At 36.8% G+C, this 13,437-nt stretch overlaps 1 protein-coding gene across 4 annotated transcripts in view; it reads right to left on the bottom strand.

The window, feature by feature from the left end:
- Positions 1–13,437, bottom strand: part of INO80 (INO80 complex ATPase subunit) — a 131,526-nt gene that overhangs the window by 55,907 nt on the left and 62,182 nt on the right. For all 4 annotated transcript variants that reach the window (XM_039232833.1, XM_039232831.1, XM_039232834.1 and 1 more), the window contains 5 exons: positions 11,204–11,371; positions 10,851–10,984; positions 9,555–9,622; positions 8,769–8,862; positions 7,835–8,006 (listed from right to left, as the gene is read on the bottom strand). In XM_039232833.1, coding sequence (XP_039088764.1) covers positions 7,835–8,006; positions 8,769–8,862; positions 9,555–9,622; positions 10,851–10,984; positions 11,204–11,371 — 636 coding nt within the window. The remainder of the gene's footprint in view (positions 1–7,834; positions 8,007–8,768; positions 8,863–9,554; positions 9,623–10,850; positions 10,985–11,203; positions 11,372–13,437) is intronic.

Genomic DNA, 13,437 nt, shown 5'->3' on the forward strand with positions numbered 1-13,437 from the left:
AGATTACTCCTTCCAATGGCTTGACAGTAGCCACCAAAAGTCAATTTCCCCTAGACTATAACTATAGCATCTGTTCAAGAAAGTAAGCCAAGAAAAGGCTGAGTTTCTGGGTTAATACCTAAACCCAATAGACAGGCATTCAAAGACTCCTACAACTGTCTGGCCCTTTCTCGCAGTACTTTTATTTTAGCTCCAGTCTTTAACTTGGAATATTCTTCCTTCCACTGAGATCCCTATCACTTAAAAATCCAACTAAAACAATACCATTTCTATAAAGACTTTTTGTCCATTTCAATCTAAGGTGATTTCCCATTCTAAACTTTACTGCTAATCATCTACCATTAATCTGGCAGTTAATTGTCTTCTTTCAACTCTAATCTTGAATCATTTTTGTTTTTAAAGTCTTTAAGTTTGTGCATATTTTTACTACATGCCTGAAAGTAGTGATGCTGGTAAAATTGGACAGCAACATGCAGAAGATTGAACGGGGACCACTTTCTTATACTATACACAAAAATAAACTCAAAATGGATGAAAGGCTTAAACCTAAGACAGGATGCCATCAAAATCTTTGAGGAGAAAGCAGGCAAAAACCTCTCTGACCGTAGCCGCAGCAACTTCTTACTCAACACGTATCCAGAGGCAAGGGAAACAAAAGCAAAAATGACCTATTGGACCTCATCAAAATTAAAAGCTTCTGCACAGCGAAGGAAACAATCAGCAAAACTAAAAAGCAACCAATGGAATGGGAGAAGATATTTGCAAATGACGTATCAGATAAAGGGTTAGCACCCCAAGTCTATAAAGAACTTATCAAACTCAACACGCAAAAAACAAATAATCCAGTGAAGAAATGGCCAAAAGACATGAATAAACACTTCTCCAAAGAAGACATCCAGATGGCCGACACATGAAAAAATGTGCAACATCACCTATCATCAGGGAAATATAAATCAAACCCACAATGAGATACCACCTCACACCCGTCAGAATGGCTAACATTAATAACTGAGGCAACAACAGATTTTGGTGAGGATGCGGAGAAAGAGGATCTCTTTTGCACTGTTGGTGGGAATGCAAACTGATGCAGCTACTCTGGTAAACAGTATGGAGGTTCCTCAAAAACTTAAAAATAGAACTACCCTATGACCCCAGCAATTGCACTACTAGCTATTTATCTAAAGGATACAGGTATGGTATTTCAAAGGGGCAAAGGCACCCCAATGTTTACAGCAGCACTATCAACAATAGCCAAAGTACGGAAAGAGTCCAAATGGCCATCAACTGATGAATGGATAAAGAAGATGTGGTATGTATATACAATGGAGTATTACTCGGCAATCAAAAAGAATGAAATCTTGCCATTTGCAACTATGTGGATGGAGCTAGAGGGTATTATGCTAAGCAAAAGTAGTCAGAGAAAGACAAATATCATATGACTTCCTTCATATGAGGGCTTTAAGACACAGAACAGATGAACATAAGGGAAGGGAATCAAAAATAATATAAAAACAGGGAGGAAGACAAAACATAAGGGACTCTTAAATATAGAGAACAAATAGAGGGTTACTGGAGGGGTTGTGGGAGGGGGGATGAGCTAAATGGGTAAGGGACATTAAGGAATTCTATTCCTGAAATCACTGTTGCAATGTATGTTAACTAACTTGGATGTAAATTTAAAAAATAAATAAAAAAAAATAAATTAAAAAAAATTTTTAATAAATACAATTCAATACAATACAAGCAACAATTGTTCCAAGGGAGAAAAAAAAGAGTGGTACTGGTTCAAAGACAGACAAATGGACTAATGATATTGACCCATACAGATACAGCCACCAATCTGGCAAAAGCAATGCTGAGTGCAGTAAGGATGGTCTTTTCAATAAATAGACTTGGGACAAATGAATATGGATATCTACATGTTAAAAAAAAACTACCAAAATTCCTTACAGATTTGAATGTGAAAGGTACATCAAAAAAATTTTAGAGAAAAACATACAGGATTATCTTCATGACCTTTGTATAGGCAAAGATTTCTTCAACAGGACACAAAAATGCTAACTATTTAACAAAAGACACTGTTGAGTTTGCAAAAGTAAGCTGCAGAGAAAAAATCTCGAATACATAAAGAACTACAAATCACTAAGAAAATACAGACCACCTAATAGGAAAATAAGCAAGATCTTGAAAAAGAATTTCATAAACGAGGTTATCCAAATGGCCAATAAGCAGTAGAAAAAATATTCAACATCATTATTCATAAGAAAAATGTAATTTTTTTTAAGGTTTTTATTATTTATTTCTAGAGAGAGAGAGAGCGTGAGCAAGGGAGGGTCAGAGAGAGAGTCACAGACTGAAACAGGCTCCAGGCTCTGAGCTGGCAGTCAGCACAGAGCCCGACGCGGGGCTCGAACCCACGAACCGTGAGATCATGACCTAAGCGAAAGTCGGACGCTTAACCGACTAAGCCACCCAGGCGCCCCAAGAAAAATGTAATTTAAAGCCACAATGAGATGCCTCCACACAGAAGAGCTAAAATGAACAATACATTCTGGCAAGGATTTGAGCAACTACAAACTCTCATATAATGTTAATGGGAATGAAAACACTGGTGTTGATTTAGAAAACTGTTCGCCATTATCTATGAAAGATGACCATATGCATACTCTATGACTTAGCAATTTGACTATCAGATATCTAGCCCGCAAAATGCATATGAATTTTTGCTAAAAGGTGCATACAGTAATATTCCCAGAAAGAGTAATAACAAAAACTAGAAACCATCCAATATTTCCTACAGTAACTCTTGTCGGGAGGGCAAGGCAGTGGAGAGGGATAGTGAATGGAAGTAGGTACAAAGGACTTCTGGAGTAGAGTTCCAGTAGTGTTTTGTGAAGTAATCCAGCTGTACGTACGCTTAAGATTTGTGCATTTCACCATATGCAGTTTAATATCTCTAGAAGGACAGCCAAGGCAACAAAAAGAAGACATAAAAAGTTTAATATTCATACTATACCTATTACATCTGTCTCTCTATTTGGCTTGTTTAGTAGACTAAGGCAAAGCATATGCTCTTTTCAGAATCAAGTTAGGTTTTCTTAGAATTGTTGAGTTCAAATAGTCACTAATTAATTTTGTTTAAAAAAAAAAAAAAGTGTAGCTTCCCTAATAGCTTTGTTTAGGGTACTGTTATCACTCCCAAATTTCTTCCTCCCACACCGAGTTTTAAAGATGGACTCCAAATTTATGGCAGACCTTTTCTAATCTTTCATGCTTTTTCTTGTCCTTCCTAAGTTTGTAATTCACTGTTTGAATTATAACAAATACCTTAAGTCATACTACTAGGATATTTACTAAAAATAGTAAGCACGGTTATAAGTCTATTTTTCTGTGAAAACAAAAAATTCTCTTCTACAGTGGTCTATAGGATTTGTAAATTATATCCACCTTGCCAGAAGTATTTTTATAAGACCTCAAAAACAGCAAATAAGTCATATCATGATTGAAAGGCACAGAGCACACATAATGCATTTATCCCACACAAAAAAGCCCAAGACCTGTATTTAAAAATCAATTGAAAAATTCAAACATTGCACAACAGATAATCAATACATTTAACCCTCATTAGTTATCCAATATTTGATGAGTTACCTTTTGAAGAGACTCATTTTTGTCAATCTTTTTTTTTTAATGGAAAAAGGATCAGAGTAGACCATGTGTGCTTTTTTTCCTAAAGAGAGCATGTGCGTGAGCGAGGAAAAGGCAGAGAGAGAGAGAGAGAGAGAGAGAGAGAGAATCCTAAGCAGGAGCTATGTTGTTAGTACAGAGCCAAATGCAGGACTCAATCCCACGAACCATGACATGACCTGAACTACCAAGAGTTAGATACTTAACTGACTGAGCCATCCACACGCCCATCAAGGTATATGTAAGTGTGTGTATGTATGCTAAAATATCATGCCTCTTAAGTTTTAACTTTGATATTAACTAATGAATTTAGGTGTCCAGCCTGGGTGGCTTAGTAGGTTGAGTGTCTGGGTTCAGCTCAGGTCATGATCTCACAATTCATGAATCTGTGCCCCACATCTGGCTCTATACTGACAGTTCACAGCCTGGAGCCTGCTTTGGATTCTGTGTCTCCCTTTCGTTCTCTGCCCCTCCCCAATTCATACTCTGTCTGTCTCTCTTTCTCTCTCAAAAACAAACAAAAAATAAAAGATTAGATGTCCAAAATTTTCTTCTCTACTCTTCTTTGTAAATCAGACAAAGCCAATGTTCTCTAGATAAATGCTTCCTGAATTAAAAAAAAAAAAAAATCAGTTCACAGAAACCAGTGTGAGAAACAGGAAAGTAGTATTAATAGGTACATTCTAACAAAGCCATTCTTGGGAGATAATTCCCACAATAACCTAGTTTGCTCAAGTATGAATCAGCTGGGTTCTTTCAAAATTACTTATCTTTGGGGCATCTAGGGGGCTCAGTCAGTTAAGCATCTGACTACTGATTTCAGCTCAGGTCATGATCTCATGGTTTCATGGGATTGGCCCCACAACAGGCTTCGTGCTGACAGTGTGGAGCCTGCTTGGGATCCTGTCTACTTCTCTCAAAAATAAACATTTAAAAAATTTTAATTTTAAAAACTTAAAAAAAAAAATTACTTATCTTTATTTATAGAATCTTTGAATACCAGAGATATAATAGGTATATACCAAAATATACCAAGAGATGGACCTTGACTGCTAACTACAGGTCAGGGTACCTACACAGTATAATGTGCACACTGCTCTCTCTGCACAGTATAATGTGCACAGTATAATGATCTTCTCTTTAATATTCAAAAATGAGACTCTCTATAAGCTCCAAATGCCAGTTTCTTTCTTTTCTAACTATTAAAAAGGATGATCCAGAAACTTCTACATGGTAACTCTCTTTACTTAGTCCTCTGGCTATTCTAATATTATGGAGTCATATAATGCTATATTTTTCAAACTGAGTAGAGAGTCATGAAGTCATTTTTTAGTAGTGTCCAACTGACATTAAAAAAAAAAAGAAAAAAATCAGAGTATATTGTACATAAAAGTTAATACTGTTTTGTGAATACCATTATAAAAAGTTACGTATGCAATATTTATATCTACATACTTACCAAGTGGTGATATAAAATATTAAGAAAAAATACTGAGTTATGATCACACTTCAAAAGCCACATATATAATGGGTTTTATTATACTTTTATTGTTACATATGGAGTCTCAACAAAATAATTCTTTATTCAGAAGTTACGTTAACCTTTAAGGCTAGATGCCATGTAAAGATAATTCTGCTTAGTTGAAAGCAGCAATTTCTTACAACAGACCAACAATCTGGCAAAATACACTGTCTGGTTGATATTACCAACACATACATGTTGGAGATAAAAATGATGTGACTGAAAGCACTGTACACTGTAGAACAGTGTTTCTACACATAAAAAATTAACCTTCAAATACCTGCAACCTACTGGAGTTTAGCAACTTAGTATACATGGTAAGCCACTATGAGAGCAAATGTCCATTTACAACAAGAAATAAAATTAAAGCGGAAATGAAAGCAAATCTAACTTTAATTATCTCAGGATATACATTTTGTTTTTAAGTTTAAATTTTTTTGAGAGAGAAAGCACATGTGCAGATTCCACATTCTCAGCACTGAGCCCAATGCAGAACTTGAACTCACAAACCATGAGATCATGACCTGAGCTTAAATCAAGACTCAGATGCTTAAAAGACCTAGATGCCCCTCAAGAAATTCATTAATTGATACAAGAACCTCACTGAACATACTATTGTATTTTCAGAAAACAAGAATACAAATAACGGAAGGCATATGTGAGTGTTAAGTAAGATGCAAGTATCTATGTAAGAGACATAATAATCCCTAGGAAAATGGTGCTTTCTGTACCAAAACTAGAACCAGCAACTATTTATAACTAGTAATATAAACTACCAAATGTAGGGGAAGGGGGATGATGGGCACGGAGGAGGGCACTTGCTGGGATGAGCAGTGGGTGTTATATGGAAACCAACTTGACAATAAACTATTAAAAAAAAACAAAACAACTAACCAAATGTAGGTGAAATCAGTCAACAGGAAGTTAGGCACTCTTTATCATACAGAGCAGTATCTCCCTACTAAGAAGTCACCTTGCTACCAATGACTACATTATTCCAATAGGACTGGAACCTAATTCTATTGTCCCTTTTACACTACCAGTCTTATCTCCAGAGTCCAAAAAAGCACATGGAGCAATGCTTGAGAAACCAACTGGGGAAACATAAGGAGATCATATGGGTTCTTCAGTGTACAGGAGGCAAATACCATATCTAACCAAAGAACATCCAGCATTCAACAGCAATTAACTGTAAGACTAATGACCCATTAGGGGCACCTGGATGGCTCTGTAGGTTAGGCGTCCGACTTCAGCTCGGGTCATGATCTCACGGTTCGTGGGTTCAAGCCCCGCGTCAGGCTCTGTGCTGACAGCTAGCTCACAGCCTGGAGCCTGTTTCAGATTCTGTGTCTCCCTCTCTCTCTGACCCTCCCTTGCTCATGCTGTCTCTCTCTCTCAGAAATAAATAAAAAACATTAAAAAAAAAAAAAGACTAATGACACATTAAATTTTCTAGAGGACACAAAGATAATGCCCTGCCTTCTAAATTTTTAATTCTGTTGAAGGACTATAGCATATAAATACATAAATCTCTTCTGAAAAATTCTCCAGTGTTACCCATTTCATTCAAAATAAAATCTAAATCCTTGCAATAACTGATGATGTCCCTTATGACATGGACCTACGTCTAAACCCTTATTTCCTATCATTGTCTCCCGTACCTACTCCACAATGGCCAAAACCATTACATGAGAAAGAAAACATCACTCTTTTTCACATAAATGGAACTTAAAATCACAATAAGAAGATAACACTGTAAATTCAACAAAACAGACTGACAATATCAGGTAAAGATAGGATAATGAACAGCAGCAAACTTCTCACATTGCTAGTGGGAGTATAAATTCTAAAACCATTTTTAAAAAATGTTTGGCAGTGGCTACTAAATCTAAACCTACATACACCTGATGATAATAGTGATCTCATTCCTGGATATAAACCCCAAAGAAATGAGTGCTTACATTTATCAAAAGACATGTATAAGAACATGCATTGCACTTTATTTACAATAGCCCCAAAATGGAAGCAACCTAAATATCCACCAACAGTAGTACAGGTTAATAAATTGTGGTCTATTCAGACAATGGAATATTTCAAGGTATTAAAAAGGAATGCTATAATGCAACATGGATGAATCACATAATATTGAGGGAAAGCAGCTAGACATGAAAGTGCACATACTGGGTAATTCCATTTACATTAAGGTCAAGAACACAGGCAAAAATAACCTATTATGAAAGAATCATTGGTTTGTTCTGAACTAGAGGTATAAAATAGGAAGACGTCTAAGGGAGACTTCTGGGTACTGGAAATGTACTATACCTTAATCTAGGTATAATCTAGTAGTTACACATGTGTATATGCACGAATAAATTCAAATAGTTGTACATTTAAGATCTGTGTGCTTGACAATAAAATTATGTAAAAAATACGTATTAAATACACACACACACATAAACACATCACACACACACACACACAAAATGTCTATTAAGGTGTAACTCAGTTCCTCTGGGAACTTTTGGTTCTTTCAGGCCATCACTTACTTTATTATTACTTTTATTGATGCAAAGAAAAGGGAAGTGAGTATTAACATGGATAAGTGATGGTGAAATAACTACTTACCTTTAACAAAGGGCAGCTGCAAAGGTTGGGAAAGGAGAGTGGAAAATTAACCCCAAGAAGGAAATCCTTGTTTCTCAGATATCTCTGCTGGCTTTCCCCTTCTGGCTCTCCCCAGGAGCGTAGCTGATGGAGCCTGTAGGAGGCTTTCAGAGACAGGAAAAGAGCTAACCATCTGAAACAAACCACAGCAGACATGCTTATTCAGTGCTCCATGGAGGTCTAAGGGTAGTTTATAGCAGCTAGGAACCTTGTCTTTCAATCACATGTCTCTTTTGTAAATCTTGAACATTTTAGAAACAGTTCTTTCCTTCTTTCAGATAAAGCCATTTCATACTTTTCTTCTGTAAATTCTATCTTTGACATAATGTAGTTTGCTACTATGAAAACGAAAATCCTCTGTAAAGCTCCTCTGTTAAGGAATATTTAACCTTATCACAAAAATTTTATTATAAAAACATCCTCATATTAGGGAGATAGCCTTTTCTGACAAGGTCATTATTTATTATACAAATACAAAATAACATTAAGTGAAAGCCATTATTCCAAAGCCAAAAAAAACAGAACTAAGTTTCCCAGAACACTTAAAGCAAGGCTATGCTGCAATCACTACTAACTAAAGGACTCGATGGCCATTATTTGCCTTGTGGAAGCAAATACAACATACTAGACTAACTAGAAATTAAGATGACTTAAAGACCTTCTGGTAGCATTTGGGGGGGCGGGGAAGCCTCAACAGTTTTTATTTAAGGTATATCATGAAGCGTCATGCAATTATTAAATGATCAAAGAAAATTACAATTTCCTTATAATGATTTTTACTCTTAAGAAAAAAAAAGCCTCGATAAGATGATACAATATTAAATGTTTAATTTCACAGTCCAATCTCTCTATTTATCCCCACCTGCTCTCTCATCAAATTAAGCAATCTTCTCACCTGGCCAAAAGTCCCTGAAGCATGAGGTTTGCCATTTCTGCTGGCGATACATCAATAAAGCGAAGGAAGGAGAAACAACTTTCTTCATTAACACCTGGAATATCAAAGGACAAAGTTAAACCCATCAGCAAGCAAGCCAACTAAAGCTTACTGAACTGCTGAGTGTTTTTTAAGAATGAAAGGTATCTAAAGATTTTGACTCAGCCACTGCGATGGAAGTCACAGTGCCATGTTTTTGTATTACAAATACAAGTGGGAGAGGCAGACCTATGAGATATGGCATACATGGGGTAGAATGGAGCTGGCTAATGGGCTACGTTTGGGCTTTTAGAATCCTTGTCTAACTGCTTTTCTCCTTTTTCATGGCAGGAAAAAGAAAAGTACAGAGTTGGAAGACTCTGAACCTTTGCCTTAATACTCTGGACAATGCTCAAAGCTGAGCTGCTCCTTTCCCTTAGACTAAGGAGGAAGGAACTAAGTCACATTAATGATAGGCTGGCATTGTCTCTGTCAAGTTTCAAGGGTGGAAGAAACTCTTTAACAGGCAGGTATAAAATAAAGATGGAAGGTCAATGTAATAATTTTTTATTGCTTCCTGTTATAGCCACAAATCATAGCACTACAGATGAAAACAACTAATTTACTTAAAGCTTATCAAGACTTCATAAACACAGCCCCAGGATGCAGGCAAAACCATTACTAGTTGCAAATCAGTCACTCAGCAAAACAAAGGGCATTCTGGGAAATCCCTGGTATAACTTCCTTCCCAAAAATCAAAATACCTACCTCTTCTGTGAAAGAGAGATTGTTGGATATAGTCTGGTGCAAATGGAGAAAGAAGAATCCTTAACCACCTGTAAAGTAAATAAAATAAAATGAATCCAAACTCAAATATAAATATCGGGAAGTTAACTCAATGTTCAAAACTAGAGAGAATCTTTTAGATTTGAAACTGTTTCTACTTTTAAGAGGTTCGTTGTGGTATTACCAGACAGAAACCACGGCATAAATGTCAGAAAGTACTAAGTAATTAATATACATGTATGAAGGTAATACAAGTTCAAAGTAGTCTCATTTGATTCCAGAGAATCACAATTCAAAGCTGTAAGTTACCACATACTACTCAAAACAGTGCTATAAGTTCTGGTATGATTCCTGTTTCTCCCTATGTATTGAGTTGAATAAAAAACCTGGAGTTAACACAAAGAATTCTTAAAATTAAACCCAAGATGGGGCGTCTGGGTGGTTCAGTCGGTTGAGCGTCCAACTTCGGTTCAGGTCATGTTCTTGCGGTTCGTGAATTCAAGCCGCGGATCATGGGTTTGAGCCCCAAAACGGGATTGCTGCTGTCAGCTCAGAGCCCGTTTCAGACCCTCTGTCACCCTCCCTTCTATGTCCCTCCCCACTCATGGTCTCTCAAAAATAAAAAAAACATTAAAAAAATATTAACCTCAAGAAATGTGTCTCAATTTCAGTTTCATTAGGCTAAAAATTATTGATAATTATTTTGATAACACTGTTTATATTGTTTTTCTACAGAAGGAACTTTCTAAGTCCATGCTTCTTAAATGTGGGGGTCCTTAAACATCCTTTGGGAGCTTGTTAAAAAATCCAGAAGCTAGGGCTATCCTCACTCACAGGCATAGAATGGATCTACATAACTATTTTCTAAAGAGAACTGGCATATTACATTAACAACCACTTCACCTTTACCACATCTGTCATTGCTGATTCTGGGAGGGAGGTAAATTTGATTAATCTGAAATCCAGTCAGTTCTCCCACACCAAGTGTAAAATAAGCCACATAAAATAATCTCGGTAGTGAGGCAGAGACCTTTGGTGACCTCTCTTGGTACAAATACATATTTGCACACAAATGCATATCCTCATTCAGAAAGGCATCTGGAAGTGGCTAGGGACGTTAAGGTCATCCAGTTAAACCCTTGATATTGCACAGATTCCTACCACAATATCCATCAATAAATACCTGTCCGTCCTTTGCTTAAATACCTCATTGTTGGGGAACTCAAACCCCAAATTACAAAAACACCCTTAAACGCCCTTAATAGCATTTTTGCTCACCTGTCTCGTGAATGGTTGAAGACCCTGATCTGTCCATGACGGTAGATAAACTTTGAAATCTGGTATGGCTTTAGGGAAATATGAAATGGAGACCAAGTTTCTTGTCGTTCAAATAACTCTGGGTGATTACACACCTAAGAGGAAGGGAAGTGATAAGACTGCACTGTCAAGTGTATAAATCACTCTAGGAAATCATGGGGAATCCCAAATCCTGAATGTTTACCTTTATAAATAAATGCTTTCTCATTTCATCTTTTTTTAATGGGCTTTATTTATTTGGCATCAAGGTTAGAGCCTTCTTCTTAAAAAGAGTTAATGAAGATGACTCCAAGGCAGCTGACGTAAAATCTTACCTTCCTAAACTGCATGACCAGATTCATGAGGCTGCTGGTGGTGGTCTGTGCTTGCTGGGTAGAGCCCATAGAAGACTGCAATAAATCTTCAATAGAAATTTTGTTCTTTAATGCCTGATACAGCAGCTTCTGTCGGCTGGTTAGTTGGCAATACATTAGAATCTCAATCTGAAAATCAATAAACATATATTGAAAAACTGTAAGAAAATTCAGTATCAGCATAAAGTTGAAAACACATGCAAGCCAGATTATGGGTGAACAGACAATACATCTACCACTAGAAACTCCGTATCTCTCTATAAGCCTGTCATGTGGCTAATTATCCGGAAAAATATTCTTTCCTTAATGTTCTTCCCTGTCACTCATTTTACATACTGTTCCTGGGAAATCTCTTCCATTTCCAAATAGCACCAAATGCTGTCCACTGTAGTGCCTTGCAAAAGCATATTCCCAAACACTCCCAATCCATATTTTCAACTACCTACTATAATAGTACCACTCAGAGAGTCAGCAGGGAAAAAGAAAATCTTTTCCACAATTTGCTAAATTGATTAACAGCATTACCATTCACTTAACTGCCTAAAATGAAACTTCAATCAGCTCTGATTTTTCCCTCTCTCATGCTCATGTTCTGTCATTTCCCAAGTCCCTCTACTCCACCAGGAAATTAACCTCTAATCACCCTTTCTGACCACTCCCATTGTCTTACTGCATAATCTCATCACATCTAATCTTCATGCCTACACTCTCTACAGGTTCTAAGAAACTTTCCATATGATTCTTGTAAGGTAATTCCAACTGCTAGATATTCTTCAATATACATTACTGACTATACTAAAATATTAAAAATTCTCCCGTGGCCAGTAAGCAGAGAAGGTCTCCCAAATTCCTAACCCCTCTATTGTCCTAGTCTCATCACCATGTCTTCCTATATTCCTTAGCAACAATGCTCTGAATAATGTTTGCTAAACATGTTGCATATCTGAATGTTGTTCTACCTTTGTTCACATTGCTCCTGTGGCCTACCACCTTCCTTCTTACCATATTTTCCTGATAAATGCCAATTCATTACTTTAGACCTAGCTCACAGGTTATTTGTGTTTTGATTCCTTCTCTAACTTTCCCTAATAGAACTGGTCCCTTTTCTGTGTTCCCATTATACTTCACATAGACAATCATTGTTTCTCTTAAGATATAATATTACTTATTTATGTATTCACCTCCCCTGGAAATCTGAATGGAACCTGAAGACTATTATGTACCAGTGGCTAGCAGGCACTAAGAGTTCAATAAAGGAATATATTATCTAAAAATTGATTAGAAACTACTGATATTTAAGTAATTTTGAAAAAATAGTATTCGCAGTGGTTAAGAACCATCTTCTGATCACCTCCCTACTCAACACCAAATAATGGAAATTACAACACTAATGTAAGTATTTTAAGCCCTTTCTGATACATAAAAGGATTCACTGTTTATAAAGTATTTAATTTCCTTCCATAAGGTATACCTGTGCAACACTGCTATTTAGTTTCACAAAACAAACATCAGATTTCTTAAAAATAAATGAAACAAAGGTACAAAGATACACATCTCTTTAAAGTGTACATCCTGGGCACCTGGGTGGCTCAGTTGGTTAAGCATCTGACTCTTGATTTCAGCTTATGTTACGATCTCACAGTTCGTGAGTTCAAGCAACACTTTGGGCTCTGCACTGACAGTGCGGAGACTGCTTAGGATTCTCCTCTCCCTTGCTTGCACTCTCTTAAAATTAATAAATAAACCCCAAAAAATTAGGGGCGCCTGGGTGGCTCAGTTGGTTAAGCCTCCGACTTTGGCTCAGGTAATGATTTTGAGGTTCGTGGGTTTGAGCCCCACATTGGGTTCTGTGCTGGCATCTCAGAGCCAGGAGCAGCTCAGAGACTGGAGCCTGGAGACACAGGCTCTCTCTGCCCCTCCCCCACGCATGCTCTGTCTCAAAAATAAACCATTTTATTTATCTGTAAAAAAAAATTAATAAAGGTATATACCCTCCCCCCTATAATCTTCCAAAGAGCATTACTAATTTCAAAATAATCCTAACTTCTGGCAGTGCTAGAGAACCACCTGATGTTATCAAGAACTTTGAAAGATGCCTTGTAGGTAGAGAGTAGAATTGTGAGAATAGGTGGGATCTGTAAAAGATGGGGAAAAACTCTGGGAGTAAAAGATGGGGACTGGGAATTGAGAAAAAA

This window comes from Hyaena hyaena, unplaced genomic scaffold, assembly GCF_003009895.1.
Source record: "Hyaena hyaena isolate Hyena2069 unplaced genomic scaffold, ASM300989v1 scaffold_70, whole genome shotgun sequence".
Lineage (NCBI taxonomy): Eukaryota > Metazoa > Chordata > Mammalia > Carnivora > Hyaenidae > Hyaena > Hyaena hyaena.